The 19776-nt window shown below is 49.9% G+C and overlaps 1 protein-coding gene across 1 annotated transcript in view; it reads left to right on the top strand.

Annotated features, from left to right (window-relative positions):
* Nucleotides 1-9475: 9475 nt before the first annotated feature.
* LOC120019895 (prostaglandin E2 receptor EP4 subtype-like) overlaps nt 9476-19776 on the top strand; it is a 31849-nt gene continuing 21548 nt past the window's right edge. The window contains exons 1-3 of the mRNA XM_038963306.1: nt 9476-9672; nt 17226-17493; nt 17536-17843. Coding sequence (XP_038819234.1) covers nt 9476-9672; nt 17226-17493; nt 17536-17843 — 773 coding nt within the window. The remainder of the gene's footprint in view (nt 9673-17225; nt 17494-17535; nt 17844-19776) is intronic.

Raw genomic sequence — 19776 nt, 5'->3', positions numbered from 1 at the left:
ACATACCAATTAGGATCTGGCTAAAAATACTTGAATCAGTTCTAGAACCCATTGCCCTTTATGGTTGTTAGGTCTGGTGTCCGCTCACCAACCAAGAATTCACAAAACGGGCAAACACCAAATTGAGACTCCGCGTGCAGAATTCTGCAAAAATATCCTCTGTGTACAACGTAAAACACCAAATAATGCATGCAGAGCAGAATTAGGCTGATACCCGCTAATGATCAAAATCCAGAAAAGAGCCGTTAAATTCTACAACCACCTAAAAGGAAGCAATTCCCAAACATTCCACAACAAAGCCATCACCTACAGAGAAATACACCTGGAGAAGAGTCCCCTAAGCAAGCTGGTCCTGGGGCTTTGTTCACAAACACAAACAGACCCCACAGAGCCCCTGTCACGTTCCTGACCTGTTTTCCTTTGTCATGTATTTGTTTTAGTTGGTCAGGGCGTGAGTTGGGTGGGTTGGTCTAGGTTTGATTTTCTATGTTGGGATTTTGTGTTCGGCCTGGTATGATTCTCAATCAGAGACAGCTGTGAATCGTTGTCCCTGATTGAGAGTCATACTAAGGCAGCCTGGGTTTCACTTGTGTTTTGTGGGTGTTTGTTCCTGTGTCAGTGTTTGGGCCACACAGGACTGTTTCAGGTTAGTCACGTTTGTTGGGTTTTGTAATTTGTAGTGTTTGTTGTTTTTCCATTAAAACATGAATACTTACCACTCCGCATCTTGGTCCGATCCATGCTCCTCCTCGTCTGAGGAGGAGAACGACTACGACAGCCGTTACAGAAACACCCACCATAACAGGACCAAGCGGAGTGGAGAAGGAAGGCAGGAACAACAGCAATGGGGAAAAGAGGAATGGACTTGGGAGGAAATCCTAGACGGGAAAGGACCCTGGGCAGAGCCAGTGGAGTGTCGCCGCCCCAAAGCGGAGCTGGAGGCAGCGAAAGCGGAGAGGAGGTATTACGAGGCGAAAGCAAGGCAGAGCGGCTGGAAGCCCGAGAGGCTCACCCAAACATTTCTTGGGGGGGGGCTAAGAGGTAGTGGGCCGAGGGCAGGTAGGAGACCTGCGCCCACTTCCCAGGCTAACCGTGGAGTGAGAGGGCGTCGTACTGGTCAGACACCGTGTTATGCGATGGAGCGCACGGTGTCCCCAGTACGCGTGCTTAGCCCAGTGCGGGCTATTCCACCTTGCCGCACTGGGAGGGCTAGGTTGGGCATCGAGCCGGGTGCCATGAAGCCGGCCCAACGTATCTGGCCTCCAGTACGTCTCCTCGGGCCGGCGTACATGGCACCAGCCTTACAGGTGGTGTCCCCGGTTCGCCTGCATAGCCCAGTGCGGGCTATTCCACCTCGCCGCACTGGCAGGGCTACGGGGACCATTCAACCCGGTAGGGTTGGGGAGGCTCGGTGCTCAAGAGCGCGTGTCCTCCTTCACGGTCCGGTATATCCGGCGCCACCTTCCCACCCCAGCCCTGTACCATCAGTGCCGACACCACGCACCAGGCTTCCAGTGCGTTTCCAGAGCCCTGTTCCTCCTCCACGCACTCTCCCTGTGGTGCGTGTCTCCAGCCCAGTGCCTCCAGTTCCGGCACCACGCACCAGGCCTACTGTGCGCCTCAGCAGGTCAGAGTCGGCCGTCTGCCCAACGCCGCCTGCGCTGCTTGCCTGCTCAGCGCTGCCGGAACTGTCTGCCTGCCCAGCGTGGTCTGAACTGTCTGCCTGCCCAGCGCTGCCCGTCTGTCCCGAGCCTTCAGAGCCGTCCAGCCAGGACCAGCCAGAGCCGTCCAGCCAGGACCAGCCAGAGCCGTCCAGCCAGGACCTGCCAGAGCCGTCCAGCCAGGACCTGCCAGAGCCGTCCAGCCAGGACCAGCCAGAGCCGTCCAGCCAGGACCAGCCAGAGCCGTCCAGCCAGGACCAGCCAGAGCCGTCCAGCCAGGACCAGCCAGAGCCGTCCAGCCAGGACCAGCCAGAGCCGTCCAGCCAGGACCAGCCAGAGCCGTCCAGCCAGGATCCGCCAGAGCCTTCCGCCAGCCAGGATCCGCCAGAGCCAGCCAGCCAGGATCCGCCAGAGCCAGCCAGCCAGGATCCGCCAGAGCCAGCCAGCCAGGATCCGCCAGAGCCTTCCGCCAGCCAGGATCCGCCAGAGCCAGCCAGCCAGGATCCGCCAGAGCCTTCCGCCAGCCAGGATTCGCCAGAGCCTTCCGCCAGCCAGGATCAGCCAGAGCCTTCCGCCAGACAGGATCAGCCAGAGCCTTCCGCCAGACAGGATCAGCCAGAGCCTTCCGCCAGCCATGAGCAGCCAGATCCGTCAGCCAGCCATGAGCAGCCGGATCCGTCAGCCAGCCATGAGCAGCCAGATCCGTCAGCCAGCCATGAGCAGCCAGATCCGTCAGCCAGCCATGAGCAGCCAGATCCGTCAGCCAGCCATGAGCAGCCAGATCCGTCAGCCAGCCATGAGCCGTCCAGCCAGGATCCGCCATCCAGCCAGGATCCGTCCCTCAGTCCGGAGCTGCCCCTTATCCTGGTGCTGCCCCTTATCCTGGTGCTGCCCCTTATCCTGGTGCTGCCCCTTATCCTGGTGCTGCCCCTCAGTCAGGTGCTACCCCTCAGTCAGCTGCTACCCCTCAGTCAGCTGCTACCCCTCAGTCAGGTGCTACCCCTCAGTCTGTTACTGCCCTTTGGAATAGTGGGATTGACATGGAGGGTGAAGATTGGGAGGAGGCCACGGAAGCGGGGGTTGACTATGGTGGGGTGGGGACCACGACCAGCGCCAGAGCCGCCACCGTGGACAGACGCCCACCCAGACCCTCCCCTAGACTTTGTGCTGGTGCGCCCGGAGTTCGCACCTTAAGGGGGGGGTTCTGTCACGTTCCTGACCTGTTTTCCTTTGTCATGTATTTGTTTTAGTTGGTCAGGGCGTGAGTTGGGTGGGTTGGTCTAGGTTTGATTTTCTATGTTGGAATTTTGTGTTCGGCCTGGTATGATTCTCAATCAGAGACAGCTGTGAATCGTTGTCCCTGATTGAGAGTCATACTAAGGCAGCCTGGGTTTCACTTGTGTTTTGTGGGTGTTTGTTCCTGTGTCAGTGTTTGGGCCACACAGGACTGTTTCAGGTTAGTCACGTTTGTTGGGTTTTGTAATTTGTAGTGTTTGTTGTTTTTCCATTAAAACATGAATACTTACCACTCCGCATCTTGGTCCGATCCATGCTCCTCCTCGTCTGAGGAGGAGAACGACTACGACAGCCGTTACAGAAACACCCACCATAACAGGACCAAGCGGAGTGGAGAAGGAAGGCAGGAACAACAGCAATGGGGAAAAGAGGAATGGACTTGGGAGGAAATCCTAGACGGGAAAGGACCCTGGGCAGAGCCAGTGGAGTGTCGCCGCCCCAAAGCGGAGCTGGAGGCAGCGAAAGTGGAGAGGAGGTATTACGAGGCGAAAGCAAGGCAGAGCGGCTGGAAGCCCGAGAGGCTCACCCAAACATTTCTTGGGGGGAGGCTAAGAGGTAGTGGGCCGAGGGCAGGTAGGAGACCTGCGCCCACTTCCCAGGCTAACCGTGGAGTGAGAGGGCGTCGTACTGGTCAGACACCGTGTTATGCGATGGAGCGCACGGTGTCCCCAGTACGCGTGCTTAGCCCAGTGCGGGCTATTCCACCTTGCCGCACTGGGAGGGCTAGGTTGGGCATCGAGCCGGGTGCCATGAAGCCGGCCCAACGTATCTGGCCTCCAGTACGTCTCCTCGGGCCGGCGTACATGGCACCAGCCTTACAGGTGGTGTCCCCGGTTCGCCTGCATAGCCCAGTGCGGGCTATTCCACCTCGCCGCACTGGCAGGGCTACGGGGACCATTCAACCTGGTAGGGTTGGGGAGGCTCGGTGCTCAAGAGCGCGTGTCCTCCTTCACGGTCCGGTATATCCGGCGCCACCTTCCCACCCCAGCCCTGTACCATCAGTGCCGACACCACGCACCAGGCTTCCAGTGCGTTTCCAGAGCCCTGTTCCTCCTCCACGCACTCTCCCTGTGGTGCGTGTCTCCAGCCCAGTGCCGCCAGTTCCGGCACCACGCACCAGGCCTACTGTGCGCCTCAGCAGGTCAGAGTCGGCCGTCTGCCCAACGCCGCCTGCGCTGCTTGCCTGCTCAGCGCTGCCGGAACTGTCTGCCTGCCCAGCGTGGTCTGAACTGTCTGCCTGCCCAGCGCTGCCCGTCTGTCCCGAGCCTTCAGAGCCGTCCAGCCAGGACCAGCCAGAGCCGTCCAGCCAGGACCAGCCAGAGCCGTCCAGCCAGGACCTGCCAGAGCCGTCCAGCCAGGACCTGCCAGAGCCGTCCAGCCAGGACCAGCCAGAGCCGTCCAGCCAGGACCAGCCAGAGCCGTCCAGCCAGGACCAGCCAGAGCCGTCCAGCCAGGACCAGCCAGAGCCGTCCAGCCAGGACCAGCCAGAGCCGTCCAGCCAGGACCAGCCAGAGCCGTCCAGCCAGGATCCGCCAGAGCCTTCCGCCAGCCAGGATCCGCCAGAGCCAGCCAGCCAGGATCCGCCAGAGCCAGCCAGCCAGGATCCGCCAGAGCCAGCCAGCCAGGATCCGCCAGAGCCTTCCGCCAGCCAGGATCCGCCAGAGCCAGCCAGCCAGGATCCGCCAGAGCCTTCCGCCAGCCAGGATTCGCCAGAGCCTTCCGCCAGCCAGGATCAGCCAGAGCCTTCCGCCAGACAGGATCAGCCAGAGCCTTCCGCCAGACAGGATCAGCCAGAGCCTTCCGCCAGCCATGAGCAGCCAGATCCGTCAGCCAGCCATGAGCAGCCGGATCCGTCAGCCAGCCATGAGCAGCCAGATCCGTCAGCCAGCCATGAGCAGCCAGATCCGTCAGCCAGCCATGAGCAGCCAGATCCGTCAGCCAGCCATGAGCAGCCAGATCCGTCAGCCAGCCATGAGCCGTCCAGCCAGGATCCGCCATCCAGCCAGGATCCGTCCCTCAGTCCGGAGCTGCCCCTTATCCTGGTGCTGCCCCTTATCCTGGTGCTGCCCCTTATCCTGGTGCTGCCCCTTATCCTGGTGCTGCCCCTCAGTCAGGTGCTACCCCTCAGTCAGCTGCTACCCCTCAGTCAGCTGCTACCCCTCAGTCAGGTGCTACCCCTCAGTCTGTTACTGCCCTTTGGAATAGTGGGATTGACATGGAGGGTGAAGATTGGGAGGAGGCCACGGAAGCGGGGGTTGACTATGGTGGGGTGGGGACCACGACCAGCGCCAGAGCCGCCACCGTGGACAGACGCCCACCCAGACCCTCCCCTAGACTTTGTGCTGGTGCGCCCGGAGTTCGCACCTTAAGGGGGGGGTTCTGTCACGTTCCTGACCTGTTTTCCTTTGTCATGTATTTGTTTTAGTTGGTCAGGGCGTGAGTTGGGTGGGTTGGTCTAGGTTTGATTTTCTATGTTGGGATTTTGTGTTCGGCCTGGTATGATTCTCAATCAGAGACAGCTGTGAATCGTTGTCCCTGATTGAGAGTCATACTAAGGCAGCCTGGGTTTCACTTGTGTTTTGTGGGTGTTTGTTCCTGTGTCAGTGTTTGGGCCACACAGGACTGTTTCAGGTTAGTCACGTTTGTTGGGTTTTGTAATTTGTAGTGTTTGTTGTTTTTCCATTAAAACATGAATACTTACCACTCCGCATCTTGGTCCGATCCATGCTCCTCCTCGTCTGAGGAGGAGAACGACTACGACAGCCGTTACAGCCCCAGGACAGCAACACAATTAGACCCAACCAAATCATGAGAAATCAAAAAGATAATTACTTGACACATTGGAAAAAATTTACCAAAAAACAGAGCAAACTAGTATGCTATTTGGCCCTAAACAGAGAGTACACAGTGGCAGAATACCTGACCACTGTGACTGACCCAAAGTTAAGGAAATCTTTGACTATGTACAGACTCAGTGAGCATTGCCTTGCTATTGAGAAAGGCAGCCGAAGGCAGACCTGGCTCTCAAGAGAAGACAGGCTATGTGCACACTGCCCACAAAATGAGGTGGAAACTGAGCTGCACTTCCTAACCTCCTGCCAAATGTATGACCATATTAGAGACACATATTTCCCTCAGATTACACAGACCCACTAAGAATTCGAAAACAAATCACATGTTGATAAACTCCCATATCTATTGGGTGAAATACCACAGTGTGCAATCACAGCAGCAAGATGTGTGACCTGTTGCCACAAGAAAAGGGCAACCATTGATGAACAAACACCATTGTAAATACAACCTATATTTATGTTTATTTATTTTCCCTTTCGTACTTTAACTATTTTCACATCATTACAACACTGTATATATGCTTAATATGACATTTGAAATGCCTTTATTCTTTTGGAACTTTTATAAGTGTAATGTTTACTGTTAATTTTTTATTGTTTATTTCACGTTTGTTTATTATCTATTTCACTTGCTTTGGAAATGTAAACATACGTTTCCCATGCCAATAAAGCCCTTAAATTGAATTGAATTGAATTGAGAGAGAGAGAGGGAGGGGGGAGGGGATGAGAGGGAGGGAGGGAGGGAGGGAGGGAGGGAGGGAGGGAGGGAGGGAGGGAGGGAGGGAGGGAGGGAGGGAGGGAGGGAGGGATGAGAGAGAGAGGAAGAGAGAGAGAGAACTCACTCCACTCACTGCCTCCAAAGACACCAACCCAATCAACCAGAACAGGATTAGCTATCTTGTTTTATTAATGTTCCTGTGCCTTCTCCTAGTCAGGGTACAGAGTATTACTCTGTGGGAGGATTACTAGAAGGCCTGAAAAAGTCCAAAATACATTTGACTTGTAACAGTAAAGAAGCTTTTTTATTTACTTCCATTGTCCTCCTAGAATTGCTCAATATCTCTCCTTCAGTTTGCTCCTCATTTCATGCACTTTAGTTGGAGAGTGAGGCAGTGACAGTGCTCTCGTTGCAGGATTACTGGTAGACAGTAAAGCGATGTAACAATGGTATTGATGAGGTCATGTTCAGGGGAGAGAGCAGGAGGCAGTGACTCCCAGCCAGGCCCTTATCCAGCCACTGAGAAGACCATGTCAGTGTCGCAAATGACACCCTATTCCCTAGTGCACTACTCTTGACCAGAGAGCTCTATGGGCCCTGGTCAAAAGTAGTGCACTACAGTACTTTCAGAAAGTTTTCACACCCCTTGACTTTTCCCCACATTTTGTTGTGTGACAGCCTGAATATAAAATGTATTAAATGGACATTGTAGTTACTCCAAAATACTAACTTAAATGATAGCGTGAAAAGAAGGATATTCCAAAAAGGCACTAAAGTAATGGCAAAGGAATTCACTTTTTGTCCTTAATACAACGTGTCTGCATCATGTTATGGATATGCTTGTCATTGGCTAGGACTGGGGACATTTTCAGGATAAAAATTAATGGAATGTAGCTAAGCACAGGCAAAATCCTAGAGGAAAAACATGGTTCAGTCTGCCTTCCAACAGACACTGGGAGATAAATGCACCTTTCAGCAGGACAATAACCTAAAACACAAGACCAAATCAACACTACTGTTGCTTACCAAGACGACATTGAATGCTCCTGAGTGGCCTAATTACAGTTTTGACTTAAATCTGCTAGAAAATCTATGGCAAGACTTTAAAATGACTGTCTAGCAATGATCAACAACTAACATGACAGACCTTGAAGAATTTAAAAAAGAATAATGGGCAAATATCGTACAATGCAGGTGTACAAAGCTCTTAGCGACTTACCCAAAAAGACCCACAGCTGTAATCGCTTTAAACGCTGCCAAAGTTGTTGCTCAGGGGGGTGAATACTTATCTAATCACGATGTGTTTTTTCATTAGTTTTAATTTCTTTAAAAAAATTATCTTCCACTTAAACATGACAGAGTAATTTGTGTAGATTGTTGACAAAAGAAATACAATTAAATTCATTTGAACACAACTTTGTAACACAACAACATTTGTGAATACTTTCTGAAGGCCCTACAATATATAGGGAATGGGGTGCCATGTGGGACTCACAAGCCTGTACTACCCTCCATCTGCTCTGCACTGATAAATGGAGGGGAGAGCTTCAACAGGAGCTCACATATGCTGCCTGGACCTGATTTGTTGGCCAGTGAACTTCACCTTGATAAATGGGGCTCTGGGCAACAGTGGACCTTTGCTCGTTAATTTCTGCCCGACCACACACGACATAGTCTCCATTCAGCTAGCGGAGATCAGAGAGGAAGGCTGGAGAGGAGTGAAGGAATTTCAGTCATCAGCCAATAGACAATGTGGGTGTGTGAAAGGTATTCATATAGGGGAAATCCAAAATAGTAAATACTGAACATGTTTATAGCACACGTTGTCGAAAATCACATATTTTTTTTGCGAGAGGAGAAGCATAAACAGATGTTTCAGCTTGATAACCAGTCCTGCGTAAGAGTATGTATAGCATCATAGGAGAGAGAAATCAGAGCAGGAAGGACTGCAGATGTACAAGTGTGAATATCTATCTGAGCATCTGTCTTTTCATTGTTTGTCAACAATGTGTTCGGCTCCTGAGTGGCGCAGCGGTCTAAGGCACTGCATCTCAGTGCTATGGGCATCACTACGGGCACCTGTCACGACTTCCGCCGAGGTCGGTCCCTCTCCTTGTTCGGGCGGCGTTCGGTGGTCGACGTCACCGGTCTTCTAGCCATCGCCGATCCACCTTTCATTTTCAATTTGTTTTGTCTTGTTTTCCCGCACACCTGGTTTGCATTCCCTCATTACTCATTACTCTTGCATATAACCCTCTGTTTCCCCCCATGTCTGTGTGTGGAATTGTTATATGTAAATATATGTGTACTCCAGGCTGGTTTGCGCCGGGTTATTGTAACCCGTGTGTGTTTAGTTTTCTTAGTACCGTGTTTGGTTCGCCTCAATAAAGGGCTCCGTTTGCTACCCATTTCTGCTCTCCTGCGCCTGACTTCCCTGCAGCCAGTTACGCACTCGTTTACAGAATTCCACACCCAAATTATGGAGTCAGCAGGAGCAGGTACCCCTGGTAGTGGAGTCGAGGAGCGCGTCCAGGAGCACGCGGCGATGCTTCACCATCTCGGCGGCGCCATGGATCGCGTCATTCAGACGATGGACCGCTGGGAGAGACAGAGAGTCCCTCCAGCGCCCCCACCAGCACAACAGGGGTCTCCACTACTCACCCCCTCCGCACCCGGTTCCAATGGGATTTGTCTCGCACTTCCCAGGGAGTACGATGGGACGGCCGCACGCTGCCAGGGTTTCCTGCTGTAGCTGGATTTATACCTGGCGACCGTTCACCCGGCTCCCTCGGGCCGTGAGAGGGTGTCCGCCCTCGTCTCGTGCCTCTCGGGGAAGCTCTGGAGTGGGCCAACACTGTGTGGGGAGAAGGAGATGCAGCGCTGGACCACTTCAAGGTGAACGTCTCTTCCACCTGAGGCAGGAGACGAGGAGCGCCCAGGAGTTCGCAATGGCCTTTTGGACCCTGGCTGCCGGCGCGGGATGGAACGACAGGGCCCTGATCAACCACTATCGCTGCAGTTTACACGAGGACGTCCGTTGTGAGTTGGCCTGCAAGAACACCACCCTCACCTTTGACCAGCTGGTGGACCTGTCCATTCGGCTAGATAACCTGCTGGCCACCCGCGGACGTCCAGATTGGGTTCTGTCGGTTCCATCCCCCAGCACCACCGCTCCGATACCCATGGAGCTGGGAGGTGCTGCGCTCAGGGAGACCGGAGGAGGTTCCTTCACGTGTACTATCTGTGGCCGCAGAGGTCACACTGCCGGTCGGTGTCGGGTTGGTTCCTCTGGGGGTCGAGGCAGCAGGCAGGACACTCTGGCTTCACCCCAGGTGAGCCGGCACCATTCTCACCCAGAGCCCTCTGTTGCACACCTGTTTTTGCATGTTACTTTTCCTGAGTTTTCCGCGCATTCCCAGCATAAGGCACTCGTCGATTCAGGCGCGGCTGGGAATTTCATAGACAGATCATTCGCTCATAGTTTAGGGATCCCCATTGTTCCAGTGGCTATGCCCTTCCCAGTTCACGCCTTATTAATTAGGGAGGCCACCGCTCTCCTGGGCATGGTGATGCAGGGGGTCACAAGGAGAGAATCAGTCTCTTCCTCATTGACTCTCCTGCGTTTCCTGTGGTGCTAGGCCTACTCTGGTTAGCTTGTCATGACCCCACTGTTTCATGGCAACGGAGGGCTCTCACAGGGTGGTCACGAGAGTGCTCGGGGAGGTGTTTAGGGGTTTCCGTTGGTGCTACCACGGTGGAAAGTCCAGACCAGGTCTCCACCGTGCGCATTCCCCCCGAATATTCCGATTTGGCTCTCGCCTTCTCCAAGAAGAAGGCGACTCAATTACCACCCCATCGTCGGGGGGATCGTGCGATAAACTCTAGGTAGATGCCGCACTTCCTAGGAGTCACGTGTATCCCCTGTCACAAGTGGAGACGGTGGCTATGGAGACATATGTCTCCGAATCTCTGCGTCAGGGGTATATTCGGTCCTCCACTTCACCCGCCTCTTCGAGTTTATTTTTTGTGAAGAAGAAGGAGGGAGGTCTGCGCCCGTGTATTGACTATCGAGCCCTAAACCAGATCACTGTGAAGTACAGTTACCCGCTACCTCTCATAGCCACAGCGATTGAGTCAATGCATGGGGCTCGCTTCTTCACGAAACTAGATCTCAGGAGCGCTTACAACCTGGTGCGTATCCGGGAGGGAGACGAGTGGAAGACAGCGTTCAGTACCACCTCAGGGCATTATGAGTACCTCGTCATGCCGTACGGGTTGATGAATGCTCCATCAGTCTTCCAAGCCTTTGTGGACGAGATTTTCAGGGACCTGCACGGGCAGGGTGTAGTGGTATATATCGATGACATTCTGGTATACTCCGCTGCATGCGCTGAGCATGTGTCCTTGGTGTGCAAGGTGCTTGGTCGACTGTTGGAGCATGATCTGTATGTCAAGGCTGAGAAATGCCTGTTCTTCCAGCAGTCCGTCTCCTTCCTAGGATACCGCATTTCCACCTCAGGGGTGGAGATGAAGAGAGACCGCATTTCAGCCATGCGTAATTGGCCGACTCCCACCACGGTAAAGGAGGTGCAGCGGTTTCTAGGGTTTGCCAATTACTACCGGAGGCTTATCCAGGGTTTTGGTCAGGTAGCGGCTCCCATTACCTCACTGCTAAAGGGGGGTCCGGTTCGGTTGCAGTGGTCGGCTGAGGCGGATAGGGCTTTTGGTCACCTAAGGGCTCTGTTTACGTCGGCGCCCGTGCTGGCCCATCCGGATCCCTCTTTGGAGTTCACAGTGGAGGTGGACGCGTCCGAGGCTGGGATAGGAGCCGTGCTCTCTCAGTGCTCGGGCACGCCACCGAAGCTCCGCCCCTGTGCCTTCTTCTCGAAGAAGCTCAGCCCGGCAGAGCGAAACTATGATGTGGAGGACCGGGAGCTGTTGGCTGTCGTCAAGGCGTTGAAGACGTGGAGACATTGGCTTGAGGGGGCTAAACACCTTTTTCTCATCTGGACTGACCACCGCAACCTGAAGTACATCCGGGCAGCGAGGAGACTGAATCCTCGTCAGGCAAGGTGGGCCATGTTTTTCACCCATTTTGTTTTCACCCTTTCTTACAGACCAGGTTCCCAGAATGTGAAGGCAGACGCACTGTCCTGGCTGTATGACACAGAGGAGCGGCCCATGGATCCTACCTCCATACTCCCGGCCTCCTGCCTGGTGGCGCGGGTAGTGTGGGAGCTGGACGCGGACATTGAGCAGGCGTTACGTGCAGAGCCCGCTCCCCTCCAGTGTCCCGCTGGGCATCTGTACGTTCCGTCTGCTGTCCGTGACCGGCTGATCTATTGGGCTCACACGTCACCCTCCTCTGATCATCCAGGGATCGGTCGGACAGTGCGCTGTTTGTGTAACTCTGTGTTGTTTTTTGTCACACTGCTTTGCTTTATCTTGGCCTGGTTGCAGTTGTAAATTAGAACTTGTTCTCAACTGGCCTACCTGGTTAAATAAAGGTGAAATACATTTTTTTTTATATAAAACATTATCAAACTTGGGACATGGATATACAATGAGATACAGTATAACATAGGGCAAAGTTAAGACAGCATGTGTATATAGTATTTACTTACTGTACATATCTAACAATATAATACATAGGCACTTACTTTCTCATATCAGGCACAAAGGAAGGAAAGAAAATGGCAGCCCTGTGGCATCACCAAGCATGAACCACCACTAGTGTGTAGGAAGGAGCATGATGCTTTTATGGGAAAACAGAGGAGTGAAAAGGGTAGGAGAGGTGAGAACAGGTTTGGAGGGAAGGGGCATAGGCTAAGGTAATCGGAAGCAATTGGAGTCCTGTTGGGGTGCCATGGCCCTTCACAACAGCCGCCTCCTAATTACTGTAGGGAATTAGTAGAATATGGAAGGGTCATGGAACGAAGGTCATTTCAGCATTTGCCGTGAATGTGATCTCCGCAAACATGGTCGACAGTGCTTTACAGTACGCCTCGGATTGAATCCCGGCCAAAGTCTCATTAGACCAAGCTGTCCACCACAATTAGCTCCTGGTGTATAGGTTCTCCGCCTGTCTATCTGTGATTATTAATGAACTGAGATGCCATAGGTTCCTTAAACTATGACCCACTTTATCCCAGAAATCCCATGATCTGAAATTATAGTTTATCAACATGTGATGTTGGTGGTTGTAATTGTTTGTGATGCTGTGGTGTTTGAGATAATATTCAAGACCAATTACCCAAAAGGGACACAATAAATCAATTAATTTGTGCACCAGTGTTTCTCAACCCCCAGTATGTTGATTGCTGCTAGCCAGCCAGTTTATCAGCTAGTGAGCTGGCATCTCTTTAATACAATTTCAAGAGCCAGCCATGACTTAGGTTATCCTCATAGGAAAACCCTAGGTGGCAGTCCCTGGTACATAAAGTGTTGAGAAGAAAGAAGCATTGTTGCTACCATAGCCAATATCGTTGTTTCCCAAATGGCTGTGTTTACCTATTAACAAAGCAAGCTATCTGCCTTCCTCACAGCTGTCGTGTCTTTGGCTATGCCGGATTAAGTGATATGACATGCTATTCTATAAAATCCTTTCTCTGTAATTAATATTACCTGATTGAGCTAATCATGTAAATGTAATTAACTAGAAAGTCGGGGCACCACGAAAGAGTGTTTATAGAGCTGTTATCTTCCGAATGAACTCTGAAAGACCTAGTAATATTTTACATCAATAGCAGTCAATATTAATCGTCACCTTATTTCAGTCATATCTGAAAGTTGTAAATTCATGGTTATCTTCACGAACCCTGGCTAACAAGTTGAATCAGCAATACAAAATTGGGTTTAATTATTTATTTACTAAATACCTAACTAATCACACAGAATTACATATACACAGAATGCAAATTATGTCATACAGAAAACGTCCCTGGTGGACGGAGCCGACATGACGGCTGGTTACACAAAGGGAGGGGGTTGGGTTTGAGTGAAAGAGCGGGAAGACTGAGGAACAAAGGGAGAAGCTGTGCTATCGTAAATACAGTATCTTATGCATTCTAAATTACCGCCCATTTGGAAAAGGAAAACGCAATAAATATTTACTCTGAGCTGCGCTTCGGTAGGTTGGTTGTGGATACTGGTCGTGTTGCCCAACAGAGATCTTCCTGTCCTCGGGAAGAATGTCTCTGGTGGTAAATTGGATACGTTGTAGTATCTTCGTTGTGTGTTAGACTGGATACGTCGTCCGTCCTTTCCTAGCCCACGTTTACAGCTGCTGTTGCTAACTCAACAACTAGGATGTCTCACTTCTTCAGTGAATAAGAGTTCAAAGTTCATACCATTCACAACCAAAGCTCACGCTGAGGTTGGCTTAGTTCTGTAGTTGACATGTTAGTCCTTTTTAACATATGGACCGTCGTCCTATCGTCCTCGGAACAGAAGGTTACATTTTCGTCAAGGGCTTATATAGTGGAGGGAGAGAAGGGTGTGTTTCATAGTTTATAACCCATGTCTCTTCATAGGGGCGGGCCACTGATTGAGCAGAGCTCTAACCTTATGAAAACCCAATTCTCTCATTTGGAAGCTAAAATTACATTTAATATTTTCACAAATAGTTTCATATTCAAACATTTAAATTGCACAACAATTCCATGTGAATCTGATAACTAGAATGTGTATACTTTCCCAGATACAGTTTATGTCGTCCTGTCATCAGTCATAAAGTCTCAGATGACAACCGAACTGACATCATATTCATTAAGTACCAACGCATATTTTCAACTGGGTCTATTACCGAAATATGGTTCCTTTCCCCCCACCGTTTGATGTTTCCAGACTCTCTATGTTTAACAAAGGCTATTCAAGAGTCCTTCAGTATTGTCAAGAGAGAGGGGAGAAAGGTATTTATGGGGGGGTCATAAACCTTACCCACAGGCCAACGTCATGACAGAGCACAACTCATCTCCCCTTTCACCTGTTCAGGGATGATGTTTTGTTTCTTTAAAAAAAAGAATGATGTAAAATGTCTGACCTTAGCGGGAGCTTTTGGAGCAGTAGCTTTTGGCATGCTGCAGTCCTTTTCTTTCTTTTCCTTTTTTACCCCTTTTTCTCCCCAAATTTGTAGTATCCAATTGGTAGTTACAGTCTTGTCTCATCGCTGCAACTCCCGTACAGAGTCGGGAGAGGCGAAGGTCAAGAGCCATGTGTCCTCTGAAACACAACCCAACCACAACCCAACCCTGCTTCTTGACACAATTCCCAGTTAACCCGGAAGCCAGCCGCACCAATGTGTCGGAGGAAACACTATACACCTGGCGACCGTGTCAGCATGCACTGCGCCTGGCCAGCCACAGGAGTCGCTAGTGCACGATGGGACAAGGACATCCCTGCCAGCCAAACCCTCCCCTAATCCAGATGACACTGGGCCAATTGTGCGCCGCCCCATGGGTCTCCCGGTCGCGTCCGGCTGCGATAGAGCCTGGCCTCGAACACAGAATCTCTAGTGGCACAGCCTTAGACCACTGCGCCACTCGGGAGGCCGCTGCAGTCCTTCTCTGTATCAAAATTAGTTATTTGCCACTGAGAGTTCAAATACAATTATCTCTTGCTCTCTCTCTGGGTAATGACTGAACTGTGTCTCTCTGGGTAATGACTGAACTGTGTCTCTCTGGGTAATGACTGAACTGTGTCTCTAAGAGCTATTGTGTAAATTCCCTTCTTGTTATTTGGTCTCTCTCTGTGGTTGGTTGGTGTTGTTTGTTGGTGTGGTTGGTTGGTTGGTTGGTGTGGTTGGTGTTGTTTGTTGGTGTGGTTGGTTGGTTGGTGTGGTTGGTTGGTTGGTTGGTTGGTTGGTTGGATGGATGGATGGATAGTGTGGTTAGTTGTGTGGTTGGTTGGTTGATGGTGTGATTAGTGTGGTTGTTTGGTTAGTTTGGTTGGTTGGTTGGTTGGTTTGGTTGGTTCTAGTGGTTGGTTGGTTGGTTGGATGGATGGATGGATGGATGGATGGATGGATGGATGGATGGATGGATGGATGGATGGATGGATGGATGGATGGATGGATGGATGGATGGATGGATGGATGGATGGTGTGGTTAGTTGTGTGGTTGGTTGGTTGGTTGGTTGGTTGATTGGTGTGGTTAGTTTGTTTGTTTGTTTGCTATGGGGTGTGCATTCTATCATTATACAATTGGAATAGGAGAGGGTATAAAACAGACAATTGCTGTAGATGTGTAACAGGTGTGGTTTTGGTCTGATGTTATTATTATTGTAAATCACCATGAGAGCATTTGGTGAAAGTTTGATTAGCATATTTACCTATTATTAAAGCAGGCTGTCTTCCTCTCCTCTCTCTTCCTTTATAATAATAACCTGACAGTGACATGTACAGATAATCACAATATTAGTTTCATAATGCAGATGTAATCACATGCCAATCTCATTTACATCCAAATTATAGAAAGATGATCTGTCTGTACTTTTTGATTTGGACACCTACAGAGTGATATAAAATCTTAGCTCGGTGCCCTCCATGTCACTGTCGTAAATATATTTTTATCAAGCGGTGCAGTAATACTCTGCTTGTCAATAATCTTGGACTAAATCGATTGCTCCTTTATTTGTTCTCACCAGTGGCAGACAGAACCAAATGTGATAAAGATTATATGATGTGTTTTCAGACACCTTGATTCAATGAACTTCGACTGTGTCTATGCAGACAGACAGGCAGACTTGGGAGCTATAATGTAGTTGGAAGATACCACAAGAGGCTTGGGAGAGGGAATTGGGCATTACAATTAGCCTTTACATTCCCACATCTTGTTCTTCTTGTCAATTCATGCCAACAACTTTATGTTTGAGTGCTGAGTAATTGAAGACTACTATGCCACATACACTGTGAAGGAGAGACATCTGTTTCATCCTCCAGCCATGTGTGTTTTATAAGTACTTTTCTAGATATTTATTTCTGTCACGTTCTGACCTTAGTTTCTTTTCATGTCTTTGTGTTAGGTTGGTCAGGGCGTGAGTTGGGGTGGGTAGTCTATGTTCTGTTTTCTATGTTGTTGTATTTCTATATCTGGCCTGATATGGTTCTCAATCAGAGGCAGCTGTCATTCGTTGTCTCTGATTGAGAATCATATTTAGGTAGCCTGTTTTCCCCATTTTGGTTGTGGGTGTTTGTTTCCTGTTTTTGTGTTACCATTCAGGACTGTTTCGGTTTTCGTTATATTTCACTTTGTTATTTTTGTATTTTGTCGTGTTCGGTTATTATTAAAATATGACGAACACTTACCACGCTGCATTTTAGTCCTCTTCTCCTGCACCTGACGAGAATCGTTACAATTTCTCAGTTCCTCTTGTAAGCCTTTTAGATGACAAGGTATCGGCCTGCCTGTTACAATTGGTGTCAAAAGTGGAATTACTCCCTATTCTTTGTCAAGACTGAGGTTCCAGGATAGACTGAATCAACAGACAGTGATCAATCCATTCCTGGGGATGCAGACCAGCAGCAGAAGTCCACTAACCACACTGCCAGTATTCCAGAATCTGGAGGGGAAGTGGTCATGTGGGACTTTTCGTTCAGTATGGACTATGGCATGGTGAAGGTGGAACAGTAATTCAATTCAAGTGAGCTCGATGACAACTACGCAGTTGGTTGTGTCTCCTCCTTTGTCTCACTGACTCAAGCTTTGTGAGACTGGAGAAGGGAGAGGACATTGTGAGACTGGAGAAAAAGGACGACATTGTGAGACTGGAGAAGGAGGAGGACATTGTGAGACTGGAGAAGGATATTGTGAGACTGGAGAAGGGAGAGGATATTGTGAGACTGGAGAAAGGGAAGGATATTGTGAGACTGGAGAAAGGAGAGGATATTGTGAGACTGGAGAAGGGAGAGGACATTGTGAGACTGGAGAAAGGGAAGGATATTGTGAGACTGGAGAAGGGAGAGGAGATTGTGAGACTGGAGAAGGGAGAGGACATTGTGAGACTGGAGAAGGGAGAGGACATTGTGAGACTGGAGAAAGGGAAGGATATTGTGAGACTGGAGAAGGGAGAGGAGATTGTGAGACTGGAGAAGGGGGAGAACATTGTGAGACTGGAGAAGGGAGAGGACATTGTGAGACTGGAGAAAGGGAAGGATATTGTGAGACTGGAGAAAGGAGAGGAGATTGTGAGACTGGAGAAGGGGGAGAACATTGTGAGACTGGAGAAGGGAGAGGACATTGTGAGACTGGAGAAAGGGAAGGATATTGTGAGACTGGAGAAGGGAGAGGAGATTGTGATACTGGAGAAGGGGAGGACATTGTGAGACTGGAGAAGGGGAGGACATTGTGAGACTGGAGAAAGGGAAGGATATTGTGAGACTGGAGAAGGGAGAGGAGATTGTGAGACTGGAGAAGGGGAGGACATTGTGAGACTGGAGAAAGGGAAGGATATTGTGAGACTGGAGAAGGGAGAGGAGATTGTGAGACTGGAGAAGGGGAGAACATTGTGAGACTGGAGAAGGGGGAGGACATTGTGAGACTGGATAAGGGGAGGATATTGTGAGACTGGAGAAGGGGAGGACATTGTGAGACTGGAGAAGGGGGAGGACATTGTGAGACTGGAGAAGGGGGAGGACATTGTGAGACTGGAGAAGGGAGAGGAGATTGTGAGACTGGAGAAGGGGAGGACATTGTGAGACTGGAGAAGGGAGAGGAGATTGTGAGACTGGAGAAGGGGAGGACATTGTGAGACTGGAGAAGGGGGAGGACATTGTGAGACTTAAGAAGTGGGAGGACATTGTGAGACTGGAGAAGGGGAGGACATTGTGAGACTTAAGAAGTGGGAGGACATTGTGAGACTGGAGAAGTGGGAGGACATTGTGAGACTGGAGAAGGGGAGGACATTGTGAGACTTAAGAAGTGGGAGGACATTGTGAAGGAAAGCCAGTTGTTTTTGACTCCAGCCAAGTGTTTTTACTTTTTTTAAATAAATGAAGTACTTTTATAACTATTTATTTATATTTCTCTTTTAAGGCTTTTAGATGACAAGGTATTGGCCAGCCTGTCACACAAACACACTCACAGGAACGTATGCACACACACACTTTCTTGCCTCAGGTACCACAGATTTCACACTCTCGCTCTTTGTCTCTCTCACACACACACACACACACACACACACACACACACACACACACACACACACACACACACACACACACACACACACACACACACACACACACACACACACACACACACACACACACACACACACACACACACACACACACACACACACACACACACACACACACACACACACACACACACACACACACACACACACACAGCTAACCTTTCCAATATGGTGAGGTGAGGGAGTTCACTTTTTTCAGAGCTCTCTTTCTAGAACAGTCCTCATTATCTTCCACAGATAACATGCACCATCTTTCAAACAAGTCTCCAAACATTACACTGACACTCCAGACCTACCATTTAGAGAGTGATTAGTCATTTTATAAATCTCTCTCTCTCTCTCTCTCTCTCTCTCTCTCTCTCTCTCTCTCTCTCTCTCTCTCTCTCTCTCTCTCTCTCTCTATCTCTCTCTCTCTCAATTACATTTCAATTTAAGGGCTTTATTGGCATGGGAAGACATTTCAAATGTCATATTATGTCTATATACAGTGTTGTAATGATGTGAAAATACAAAAGGGAAAATAAATAAACTTAAATATGGGTTGTATTTGTTCTTCACTGAATGCTCTTTTCTTGTGGCAACAGGTCACAAATCTTGCTGCTGTGATGGCACACCGTGGTATTTCACCCAATAAATATGGGAGCTCAAATTCTTTGTGGCTCTGTGTAATCTGTGTGGCTCTAATATGGTCATACATTTGGCAGGAGGTTAGGAAGTGCAGCTCAGTTTCCACCTCATTTAGTGGGCAGTGTGCACATAGCCTGTCTTCTCTTGAGAGTCAGGCCTGCCTTCGGTGGCCTTTCTCAATATCAAGGCTATGCTCACTGAGTCTGTACATATTTCTCTGTAGGTTTTGGCTTTCTTATGGAAGATTTGTTAATCACTTCCTTTAAGGTGGTTGTAGAATTTAACAGCTCTTTTCTGGATTTTGATAAATAGTGGGTATCGGTCTAATTCTGCTGTGCATGCATGATTGGGTGTTTTATGTTGTACACTGAGGATATTTTTCTCACTCTCACTCTCACTCTCACTCTCTCTCTCTCTCTCTCTCTCT

The sequence above is a fragment of the Salvelinus namaycush genome, chromosome 25, assembly GCF_016432855.1.
Source record: "Salvelinus namaycush isolate Seneca chromosome 25, SaNama_1.0, whole genome shotgun sequence".
In the NCBI taxonomy this organism is placed as follows: Eukaryota; Metazoa; Chordata; class Actinopteri; order Salmoniformes; family Salmonidae; genus Salvelinus; species Salvelinus namaycush.
The sequence above is the reverse complement of the archived record's forward strand: the minus strand, read 5'-3'. Positions and strand labels throughout refer to the sequence as shown.